At 37.8% G+C, this 12,839-nt stretch overlaps 1 protein-coding gene across 2 annotated transcripts in view; it reads right to left on the bottom strand.

The window, feature by feature from the left end:
• Window positions 1-12,839, bottom strand: part of Cnbd1 (cyclic nucleotide binding domain containing 1) — a 357,869-nt gene that overhangs the window by 113,268 nt on the left and 231,762 nt on the right. For both annotated transcript variants that reach the window (XM_037202380.1, XM_037202379.1), the window contains exons 7-8: window positions 7,681-7,821; window positions 5,752-5,884 (exon numbers count right to left, since the gene is read on the bottom strand). In XM_037202380.1, the coding sequence (XP_037058275.1) occupies window positions 5,752-5,884; window positions 7,681-7,821 (274 nt within the window). The remainder of the gene's footprint in view (window positions 1-5,751; window positions 5,885-7,680; window positions 7,822-12,839) is intronic.

The following is a 12,839-nucleotide window of genomic DNA, read 5'->3' as shown; positions in this document are numbered from 1 at the left end:
GCCAGCCTGGGCTACCAAGTGAGTTCCAGGAAAGGCGCAAAGCTACACAGAGAAACCCTGTCTCAAAAAAAAAAAAAAAAAAAAAAAAAAGAGTCTGAGTGAGTATTTTATAACTGGGCTGTGGGACTGCGGAGACTTGGTGGAACCCGGAGAGAAACTCTCCAGCTATACTTGTTCATCATTTTTATGAAGTAATACAGCAAGTCAAGGTAACTACTGCAGCTAGTGAAGGGTAACCAGAAAGTTAAGTCCTTGGAATAATTTAGCACTAGGGCCAATAAGATGGCTCATGGATGAAGGTACTTGCTGTCAAGCCTGACCAACCAAGTTTAATTCCTGGGAAACACTTATTGGAAGGCGAAACTGACTTCTGCAAGTTATCCTCTGACCTCTACATGAGCAGCCTCACACACCAAATAAACAACAACAACAACAGATATGCCCAAGGATATAGTATGGGAATTAATATCTTAGGGAGTAAGCAAAGCTGTCTAATTAGACCTAAGGCTTATTCAATAGGAAGGATCTCATAGCTGGTGCTGTAAACCTAGGCAAGAAGCTGAGGCTGTTGATTTTATATGTATATTAAAGGAAAACTTATTACTTCCATTATGCCAAACTAATATTGTGCCCAACTACAATCTAAATCAGTGGTTCTCAACTGGGGTGGAGTGAGGGGAGTTGAAAGACCCTTTCACAGGGGTCACATATCAGTTATTCTGCATATCAGATATTTATTTACATTATGATGCATATGAGTAGCAAAATTACAGTTATGAAGTAGCAAGAAATAACTTTATGGTTGGGGTTACTACAACTGTATTAAAAGGTCTCAATGTTAGGAAGGTTGACAGCCACTGTTCTAAATATGTACCCATAGATTAGTACTCCTCTCACCTTAATCAAAGAAGCTTCTCTTTTCCAGCAGATAGAGGTTATTACTAAGAATCATGGCTGGAAAAGTGTAAAGAATAAGTGACCAGAGAGTCCTTAGCCTTAAATGGGACTTCCAAATCATACTTCATCCCCTCAAGGTATAGGGAACATCATTGAAAGGAAGGCAGAAAGTATGTGAAAGCTGAGTGCATTGAAAGAGAGAGGGTCAGTTTTCTTGGGGAGGTTATCTATGCTCCACTGGAAGGCCTACATACCTGCATAGAAGGGCAGAACTAATTTACCCAGTGGGATAAGCAACATAAAAAGAAGTCATGAAGTTGGATGAAGGACATGGACACAGGAAGGTAGCAGAGGAGTTGGAAAAAGGCAGTCAGGGTGAAAGTGGATAAGATCAACATAATTGCATATATAAATAAAATTCTCAAAAAATTGAAACAAAGGCCCCACATCAAGGGTTCCTTGAGATATGAATATGGATTCTGAGGACCAAGATCTTTGATCACTTCTTTGAGGATCTATAGGACTTGGTGATGTATAAGGCACTAATGCAGAAAGTTGACTGTATTTCAGAGGCTAGGACTGCAACTGCTCTCTAGACAGAACATTAAAACATGTATCTGATGGCTGAAACATATGTGGCTGTTGGTGACTAGATGTTATTTAATTTTACTGCTGTTATTACTTTCATATATTTTGTCATTTAGAAGTAAACTGCTAGTTACAGTTTTTTCAGTTTCTCAAGTTATGTTTATGCCAAGTTCTATTGGAGAAAAAAAAATGAAGATTACCTGCCAAAAGAAGCAAGATAATAAACATTGTTTGTCAAGTTAATTTAGTATACTTATATATGTATATGATATGTATTGGAACAGCTTGGCTAGTAAGATAAACTAGTTATGAGTCACATTTTGAAAAAGAACAACACAGGGCAAAATTACCAGCAACCCTAGAGAGCATAGTCATCAGGCCCCTTCATGTGTGAAACTAGCACGCAGGAAGTTATGAGGAGCTAAAAAAGAACTTAGAGCCAAAAACTGCCAATGATAAGTCCTAAAGTTTATTAGCTTTTGAAAAATTAACTAAATCTATGTGAAATATTATCTAATAAACATCCTTAAAATAAAATCAAAACATACTCTGTATGCTTTGGAAATCATTCACTTCTAATTTTAAACTTGGAAGAAGGAAGTTTAATTTCAGCTATATCTTTGTTTTCTGATAGTAATCCAGCATAAGTTGTAAGTCAAGAAGTATCATATCTGGTGCTTTTATTTGATATATTGGTCATTACTATAAAAAATGGGATTACTTTGATGGAATATATTCCTAACCTAGATCAGTTTATTTATAAGAACCATAGTATGTTTGTACTAAAGGGGGATTTACAGGAAGATTTGTCTTTCTTATCTAAGGGAGATAAATCTCCTCTAAACCCATGTAAATTTACCCTCTAACTCCTACACACTTACTAATGAATGGAAATGTTATTTTCAGTATAATGACAAAGTGTTCAACACAGTAGATAGTTTAACAAATATTATTACTTTTCAAGACACCCAAGTCTTTGAAGTGTTTTGTCTAGTACATTTTCGTTCTCTAACATGAAATTTAAGTATTTTCAGATCCATGTTTTAGTTTGAGAATTATTATTAATAGTAACTAAATGTGTTAAAGTCATAGAATCATACTCCTCTCCACATTCCAGATTATTTTGTTCATATTTTAAATAGCTTAAGTGTGGTTTCTTTTCAGCATTTGTATCATGCATATTGTTACTAGAATAATAGACTGAGATATTACTTTGATATATACTACCCATTGAAAGCAAGTTTATGGCCAATACTTGACACATATGATACAAAGTAGTAAATCCATGATAAACTCAAAATATCTGCATTTATCAAGTATTTCTCTGTAATAACTATACTGAATTTAGAAAAGCTAAACTCATATTTTTATAAGTTAGTTTACTACGTGATTCTGACATATACATTTGAATAAAACCTTTTTTTCATACATTGTTAGTAAAATGCTTCATGTACAACTCAATATTATTAATCTCTTCCCTGGCTGGTGGTCTAGTGTTTAGGACTTGCTAGTCTTTACTTATTATTAATACAATTAATATTAATATTAATAATTTTGATAGTATTGATATCATCACTATTAATACTGCTATAATATTCGATATTACCAATATTGATGATATTGTCAATATTATTAATATTCATCATTTTCATATGCAAGACATATTTAATATACATGCAGCACAGTTTAAAGAAGTGTTTTTAGAAGTGATATTATAAATAAGAACACTGAAAGGAGATTCATCAAATCTGGGTGATTTATTAGAGTATTTCTGTGCTTTGAAGTCTAAACTTGGTTCTCATGATACTTTTTCCTGCAGTATACCACCAGGTACATTCTGTACTATACTAAACTGAAACTCAGTTTCCTGCTAACTAGTGATTCCTCCCAAGGATATCTTAGGCATGTCTAAGATTTATAACATAATCAAACTTGTGGGAGCTTTAATCTCAGCCTAATTTGAAAGGAGCCTCATGGACATCGCAGCTAGGTGGACTTTGGGTACCAGTATTATCTTGAAAAGTTTCTTTTAATATAATGGTCTGGGTATTTGTTCTACAAGTGTTTGAGAGGAGAGAAATGTCAGGTCTCACTGTTCATTCTGATGCTCGTGTCTGTCTCTGGCAAGACAAAACGGTTTCTTACAAAAACCAGAAAACTCACTTACACTTTCACAGGTCTTCCTCCATTGTCCTCCCTTGTTGACTTGGTTCTCACGAGATGTAAGAGGACTCAGTTCTGTCTATGATTTCTTGTGAACACACACACACACACACACACACACACACACACACACACCGCCCCGGGAAGTCCATGCATGCACTCCAGACTGCCTATTCAGAACAGAGGCTTTTCCTTGCTGTTTCTCTTATTGAGACTCTGTCTACTTTACAAATTACAAGTACAAAATCTCCAACATTATAAACGTTTTAAGCCCAACATAATGCCACATGCAGAAAGGTAAACATCTGACCTCCTGTGACAGATCACAGTCAGACTAGAGGTGTATAAAATATAGTGTGCAAATTACAGCCAATGTGCAGGAGATAAGTGTGGAGTGTAAGTGAATTTCACATTTAGAGTTCCTATCCACCCCAAAAATACCTCTGCATTTATATGAAATATTCCAAAAGTTGTAAAAACTGAATCAGAAATGCTTCCTTTTCAAAAGCTTTTGTAAGCAATAGTTGACTTATAACTGTTACTTTTTCACTGATGACATATAATAGAGCTGTTGATTGAAAACTTGCTGATTAAGAACTTACCCAAACAAGTTTGCACTCCCACTAGGTGTAAAGCAAAAGATAACCAGACTACCCACAGCTCCAGAGAAGCTAGCTAACAAGGAGAACCCTAAAAGGGACACATAGACTGCCCTGCGAAGGAGAAATAGATGAGATCTACATGAGCAAACATGATTTGGGAGGAGCAATGGAGGATAGGGGATGGGGGATGAGAACATAAGGGAATGGGATGTTTGAGCTGGAACAGGGATAGAGTGGGAGAGAAAGGAAAGAGATACCATGACAGATGGAGACATCATGGGAATAGGGAGAAGCACAAGGATTATGGACTACTAGCAATAGTGGAGAGGGTGCCTGAACTGACCTATTCCAGTAATCAGATTGGTGAATACCCTAACTGTCATAGAGCCTCCATCCAGTAACTGATGGAAGCAGATGCAAAGATCCACAGCCAGGTGCCAGGCCAAGCTCCAGGGGTCCAGTCGATGAGAGGAGGAATTCTATGAGCAAGGGGCAATTAGAACTTGATGGGAGCCGGATGGTGGTGGCACATGCCTTTAATCCCAGCACTTGGGAGGCAGAGCCAGGGGGATCTCTGTGAGTTCTAGGCCAGCCTCATCTACAGAACAAGATCCAGGACAAAAACCAAAACTACACAGAGAAACCCTATCTTGAAAAACATAAAACAAAAACAAAACAACAACAACAACAAAAAAAAAAAACCAAAATCATGATGGGGAAATGTATAGAGACAGCCAGGCCAAACTAGTGGGAACTCATGAACTGTGGACCAACAGCTATGGAGTGCCCATGGGACTGGACTAGGCCCTCTGCATAAGTGAGACAGTTGTTTAGCTTGAACTGTTTAGGCGGCCCCCCAGGCAGTGGGATCAGGATCCATCCCTGGTACATGATCAGGCTTTTTGGAGCCCAGTGCCTATGGTGGGACACTTTGCATAGCCTTGATGCAGAGGGAGGGGCTTGGACCTGCCTCAACTGAATGTACCAGGCTGTCTTGACTCCTCATGGAAGGCCTTGCCTGGGAGGATGTGGGAATGGGGGATGGGTTGTAGGGTGAAGGCTGGGGGGTGGGAAAAGGGAGGAGAGGGAGATCTGTGGTTGATGAGTAAAAGGAATAGAAAATTTCTTAACAAGGAAAAAAAAAGAACTTACCCAAACAAAAAAGTGAGAAAACACTGACCACAGAGATTCCCTGCCTTCATTCTTTATAGTTTGGCCCTTTCTGTGACTCTCAGTGTGACACAACAGGAGAGTGGAGAATTGGACATGTGGAGGAATGTGGAATGCAGGGTTGTAGTGAAGCTGCTCTTGAAGCAAAGCATGTTTTTGTTAACTAAAAATGGAATTAATTTAAATATCCAATCAATAGGTAATAATTTGTTAAATAAGAGAATGTCTATATGAAGAAATAATATTTAAAATATTAAAATTCTAAAGAATTACAAATCCCAATAATATAATTTTATGTGAAGAAACTAGTCTAAAATTGAATTAAACTTACCATGACCTGGAGGAAAAACTTTCCATTTACTAAGTGAAGCTAGATCATATACAGATAAAGTAGGCCAGTTTTCATAAAAAGGACACTTGCGGATTAATTTCAACTTTTTCACATTTTCATGTCTTATTTTTTCCTGAAAAAGAATCCCATTAGCAGATTTCAAAATGAGATAATTCAAAAATTAACAAAAACTACCAAATAGAAAAGTGGTAAATGGTAGAAAAAGAAAAGTAACAATCATATGTCTATTACTCAATATAAGATAAATTTGAATAGCTTTTGGCTATCACTATGGCCAATAGCTAAACCGACATTTTAATTTTCAGATGTGTTTACCAATAGTCTCACTTTATTCCATAATACTTTACATTTCTATCAATTTTTACATATTTTAAAGCTGTTATAGATGACTCTCACTATATATATATGTGTGCATGTGTGTGCATATATACATATATGTGTGTGTGTGTGTGTGTGTGTGTGTGTGTGTATGTGTATAAAGAGGCGGACAGAGAGAAAGAGATAGTCTTATAATTGATTCTGATGAGGGAAAATAACAAAACGAGAAAATATTTTTAAGCAAATCACTCAAAAATTCACACATTGGCCAGGCGGTGGTGGCGGCGGCGGCGGCGGCGGCGGCGGCGGCGGCGCACGCACACCTTTAATCCCAGCACTCAGGAGGCAGAGCCAGGTGGATCTCTGTGAGTTTGAGGCCAGCCTGGGCTACCAAGTGAGTTCCAGGAAAGGCACAAAGCTACACAGAGAAACCCTGTCCCAAAAAACCAAAAAAAAAAAAAAAAAAAAAAAAATTCACACATTGATATCCAGTATTTGGAAAAATGTTGAATTCTGAGAAAGTCACCTGTTTATGAGGTCACCACATATAAAGAAATTTCTTACTCTTTGAGAGCTTAAGCAAGAAGAAAGAGGTATCTTCATCTCCTCCCAGCATGCACTGGACCTGCATATACCATGCATGATCTGGACTGCATTGTAACCTGTAAGGCTCTGGGGACCTACCAATCCCATCACTTAGGTAAGCCTCTACCTTCAAAAAGAAGGAGGGGACATTGTAGGTTTAGACTGGAAAAAAATTAATTTGTATAAATAAATTGTCTTAAACAGCAGCTGAATGCTCAGAATTAAGTTTAAAAGCCTTTTCATTCAGTACTGATTTTGCAAGTTGAGTGACTCTGAAATAGAGTGCCAAACATTCTGGCCTACTTTGTTTCTCTGTTGTTTTGATAAACAAAAATAACCCAAAGCAATCTGAGGAAGAGAGCATTTATTTCAGTTTACAAGTTACAGCCCATCATCTAGAGAAGCTCAAGGCAGGAACCTGGAAACAGGAACAGAAGAAAAGCCCATGGAAAAATGCTGCCTACTGGCTTGCTCTCTCAGCTTATTCAGCTACCTTTCTTATATTGCAGAGGCCCACTGTCCAAGAATTGGACCACCAGTGAGGGGGGCCCTCCACATTAATTAGCAATCAATAAAATGCTCCGCAGATATGCCCATGATTCCATCTGATGGAGGTGATTCCTCAACTAAGATCTCCTCTTCCAAGGTGTGTCTAGGTCTGTGTCAAGTTGACTGAAAGTGACTAGCACAGATACTGAAGGAAAATTAGTGCTGACTGTTGAGATCTTGAAAGCAATAGTAACGTGACCTCTCTGATCATTTTGAGTCCCCAGCAAACAGCATACTGTTGACACACAAAATAACTATTTGCTGAATGAGTAAATGAATGAATTTGAAATTCATAAAAAGCAAGAAAAATACTCATAGTGCACACCCGTGGAGACCCTGGCTTTCACAGCAGCTACTGAGAGAAGCTGCTGAAGTGCTGTTCACCAAATAAACCAGAATTTATGGTCTCTATAGTCAAGACAAATTTCAAAAGTAAAATAGACATGCACGCCATACCAATTTTAACTTCTCATACTCCTTTGCAGAAATTTTAAGGATTTCACAGTCATCTTCTGTCACAATTGAATTCAGAGTTTCATCCGTTTCCACCTCAACCTCAGCAACTTCCAGTGAGCCAAAGGTATCCCACTTCCTCAGCTGTGAAAAGTATCAAGAGGCAGGCAGACATCATTATTGCTCATTGACACCTATGCACATAGACACCAGTGAGAAACATATAAAGCATCTAGGTTCATTCATGCATTCATAGCCCCCCTGGTCTGGAAGAAGCATCCCCCAGCTTTACAGGGATGATTCATGTGTCTCCAAGCACGCCTTGTTCTCAACACATTTTCTCCTCTTTGGCAACATCAAGAAAATACCATGAAAAAAGATTTTGCTTTGTTTTATTCACTCATTCCTTTCAAGTGTCATAAAATATTTGTCATAGAGTCAGAATTAAATAATTATTTGATGAAAGAAGGATGTAAATACTTAATATACAGCTCCTTTATTAATAGCCTTGTATGTTGGTAGTGACAAATGAAATGAATACAGTGTTATGTCATGGATAAATCATTCATATATGTGCATACATGTAGGGTTATCTAATTTAATATGTGACAGATAAATATTAAAGAGAATGTTATCACTAGAATTGATAAGTAACCATGGTAAAAAGAGATAATTCATAGTCACATAAAGTACCCTAGGAAAAAGTCTAGAGAATATAAATGAAAAGTGGCATATTTTCAAGAGAATATAGACTTCTTTAAAACATCAAATCAATATGGCTATTCAAGATACTATTTGTGGAGATAGTCACTATTGCATTTTAAATACATAAAAAAGGCTGATCTTTTTCTTTTTTATGAAATAAATCGAGATTGCCATAGTAAATGTCAACCCCCCCCCAAAAAAAAGAGGATATTTAAACCAGAGAATCACTTCTGAGGCCAAAGTGGTCCACAGTGCTACTTAACTGGGATGAGGTCATGAGAGACTGAGTTCTGGAGCTTGTTAGAATGTAGGACGGAACATAAGATTCACTACCATGTAAGGTGAGGGCCTGGACTTCATCCTAAAGCATGGGAACTCTGATGAACACTGGGCATGTTAAATGCAGTCAAGAAAAGCTGCATCCACTAATCCATGAAAGAAACAGAAAGTTGCCTTTTAGCTGTGAGACTTGGCACAATTTTCAGAAAATGAATAATCTTGCTCTGTACTTGAATGTGAGCATTCCCATTTTCACATAGCACAAGACCCACAATTAACTAGTTAATGCAAATTCTAGTAATAGCCAAAGAAGATAAAATGTTTAAATTCATGCATAAGTTTAGGAGGAAAGAAAATCCTAATGGAAGCAAGTAGCTTTTGGGTGATTAATTAACAAGATTGAAAACGATAAACATGAGTGAACACAAAGGAAGAAAAATCAACTATGAATGTTTTTAAAAACCTATTCTCATTGAATCATTTAGACATAAAAACAAAGCATGAAATAAAAAAGAACAAAAAATATTTTGGAAGGAAAAATAACTAAATTAAAACTATAAATAAAATGTACTGGAAAGATATATTATTTATAGAATGAAGCAAATCAAATTGAATTCATACACAACATGCAATTAGTATGTAAAATGTATAAATATGGGAGGAATAGAAATAAGGGCGTTGAACAGATTCGAAGATGGACAGACAATATGAAGCACTTATCAGACAAAAACTCCAGAAGAACCCAAAGAGTGTGGGAAACATCATCTGTAAGCAACAGTAATTGCCAAGTTAAGCCTTTCAGATAAAGGAATCCATAAAGAGTGAGCTGGGTCTGAGCTCAGCACTCATGCTCTGAGTTGGGGGACAAACCCTAATTTTTGTGCTCTTCTGGTTGCCTCCTTACAAATCTGTTACTTACCAAGAATTTCAAGCAGACATTTCATCCCTTATGTTCCTTGGCATTTTGTTATGATCTTGTTAGCCTAAATTACTTAGCAAGCCATTATATAAGAATTTCTCTGACTTTATAAAAAATTATGAAGCTTTCTTTCTTGATTAATTATCCAATAGCATCGGGGCCTTGATGCTAATGGTGAAACTGGAAAGCTTTCAGTACCTTTTGCATTTGTAATTATATTATTGAATTGGTTTTAAATTTTTCATTTTTATAATATTTCTACTTTGTTCTGTAAATATGGCCATCTTCAAAGAGCTTGGGTAGAATAACTTCCAACCTGGAATTTATATTTACATAAAATGGAAAGGTAGAGTTAGAGAAAAACAAACAAGATGCAGGTTCCATATATTATGTTGAACAAATGACTATATGATAAATTTCAGCCAGAAAAATACACTACCTAAAGAGAAATAATGCAAGGAATTTGAATACTATGTTGGTAAATGTAAATCACATTGTTGATTACTAAAATTTTAAATGATTAATATGGAATGTTTCTACATCTTTAAAATTCTTTCTGATATAACTCAGAGGAAAGGGACATGGAGATATTTGAGAATCTTTATATTTTGAGTCTAATAAAATTATTCTGCCAAGTGATACCCTACAAACTATGAAGAGTTGCACTAGGACCTGGGAAGTCTCCTTCTCATCCTCAGAACTGATTCCAGAGCCCACTCCCCTATTTTCTATAATGACTTTTGTCAGTCCTTCAGATCACAGCAGGAATCTGAAAATGTCACTTAAACTCCCAGCCAGGCCCACCACTGCCTTGTCATCCAAGACAGAGTCTACTGTTATTCATGTTGAAACCAAACATATACAGATGTGTAAATGTTTCTAAAACTTAACATAAAGAAAAGGCCAGAAGATAATCATTTATTCAGAAAAGATCAACTTTCAAGCATTTATTTACTTTTTATGCTACCGTGGTAAGTAGAACTAAGCTAAAAGTTTATATGCCTACTTTTGATCAGGGATCCTAGTCAAGTTATATCAGTCAGGATTTAGAAAAAATAAAAAGAAAAAGAAAAAATCAAAACTTTTCTCATAGGAAAAAATTATGATCAGTATTAATAAAATAGCTGCACATAGCATAAACATATAAATATGGTAAGTCTATGTACAACACATAGACACTATGTGTCAATATATAGCATAATAAATGACCAAGGGCACCAGAATCTGCATGCTTCAACTCAACAAAGAACCAATTCACTGTTCTCCACTCTTATGTTCTGCTCAGGTTTTCAATGGACAAAATGTTGCCCATCACATTGATAAGGGTGGTTCCTATCTCTCAATCTTCTAATTCATATACTTTATCTCTTCCTGAAACAACCCAGAGGCACAACACACCTGGCAGTACACCACACCCAGAAATAATGCTTTGCCAGTTACCAACTTCCTTAGTCCAGTCACATTAGCATATACAACTAACCAGCAGTGAGAAAACAAAAAACAAGCAATTTTAAATGCTTCTAAAAATACACATAGCATCATCCTCTCTAATCCCAGCTTCTCCTGAAACTCGAGGAAAAAGGTACTTTTTTAAAATTTTTTTATTATATATATTTTTTTATTTTGCAATACTATTCAGTTCTACATAACAGCCACAGATTCCCTTGTTCTCCCCTTCCTGCCCCCCTCTCTTCCCCCCAGTCCACCTCCACCCCCCGTTCCTACCACCTCCAGATCAAGGCCACCCCCAAGGACTGAGATCAACCTGATAGACTCAGTCCAGGCAGGTCCAGTCCCCTCCTCCCAGATTGAGCCAAGCATCCCTGTATAAGTCCCAGGTTTCAAACAGCTATCTCATGCAGCAAGCCCAGGACCTGCTACCACTGCCTAGATTCCTCCCAAACAGATCAAGCCAATCAACTGTCTCACCTATTCAGAGGGCCTGATCCAGTTGGGGGCCCCTCAGCTTTTGGTTCATAGTTCATGTGTTTCCATTCGTTTGGCTATTTGTCCCTGTGCTTTATCCAACCTTGGTTTCAACAATTCTCACTCATATAAACCCTCCTCTTTCTCGCTAAGTAGACTCCCAGCGCTCAGCATTGTTTGTAATAGCCAAAACCTGGAAACAACCTAGATGCCCTTCAACTGAAAAATGGATAAATAAATTGTGGCACATATACACAATGGAATACTACTCAGCAGAGAAAAACAATGACATCATGAGGTTTGCAGGCAAATGGATGGATCTAGAAAAAATCATCCTGAGTGAGGTAACCCAGACTCAGAAGGACAAATATGGTATGTACTCACTCATAGGAGGATACTAGATGTGGAACAAGGATGACTGGACTGCTACTCACATCACTAGTGAGGCTACCTGGAAAACAGGACCCCAAGAAAGACACAGGGATCGCCCAATGATGGAGAAATGGCTGAGATCTACATGAACAACCTGGACATGAGTGGGAGTAATGAAGGGCAAGGGTCGAGGGAAAGAGAGCCTGTGGGAGCAGGAGATCCCAGCTGGATCAAGAACACAGAGGGAGAACAAGGAATAGGAGACCATGGTAAATAAAAACCACATGAGAAAAGGAAGAAACAAAGTGCTAAAGAGGCCCACAGAAATCCACAAAGATACCCCCACAAAAGACTGCTGACAAGGGCCAAGAGACAGCCGGGACTGACCTACTCTGGTGATGGGATGGCCAAACACCCTAATAGTTGTGCCAGAAACCCCATCCAAGTAATGAGGAATCTGGATGCAGAAAAGGTACTTTTTAATGAAGAAAGTTTTTATGCATTTTACATATCAACCACATATCCCCCTTTCATTCTTCCTCCAGCTCCCCCCACCCCAGCCTTCTTTCCACAACCCACTCTCCATCCCCTCTTCAAAAAACATAAGGCCTCCCATGGGGAGTCAGCAAAGCCTGGCACATTCAATTGAGGCAGGTGCATACCCCTCCCCCTGCATCAAAGTGTCCCACGGCCAGGCCAAGCTCCGGGAGTCCAGTGAAGAGAGAAGAGGGTTTCTATGAGCAAAGGGCATCAAGATCATGATGGGGAAACCTACAGAGACAACCAAACCAAGGTAGTGGGAACTCATGAACAACAGCTGTAGAGCCTGCATGGGACTGGACTAGGCCCTCTGCATAAGTGAGACAGTTGTGTAGCTTGGTCTGTTTAAGGCAAAAGGTGCTTAAGTTCCAGGCTAACCTACAGTAATTATATTGTCACACAAAATAATTGTTTTAAAGGC

This window comes from Peromyscus leucopus, chromosome 2, assembly GCF_004664715.2.
Source record: "Peromyscus leucopus breed LL Stock chromosome 2, UCI_PerLeu_2.1, whole genome shotgun sequence".
Classification (NCBI taxonomy): Eukaryota; Metazoa; Chordata; class Mammalia; order Rodentia; family Cricetidae; genus Peromyscus; species Peromyscus leucopus.
The sequence above is the reverse complement of the archived record's forward strand: the minus strand, read 5'-3'. Positions and strand labels throughout refer to the sequence as shown.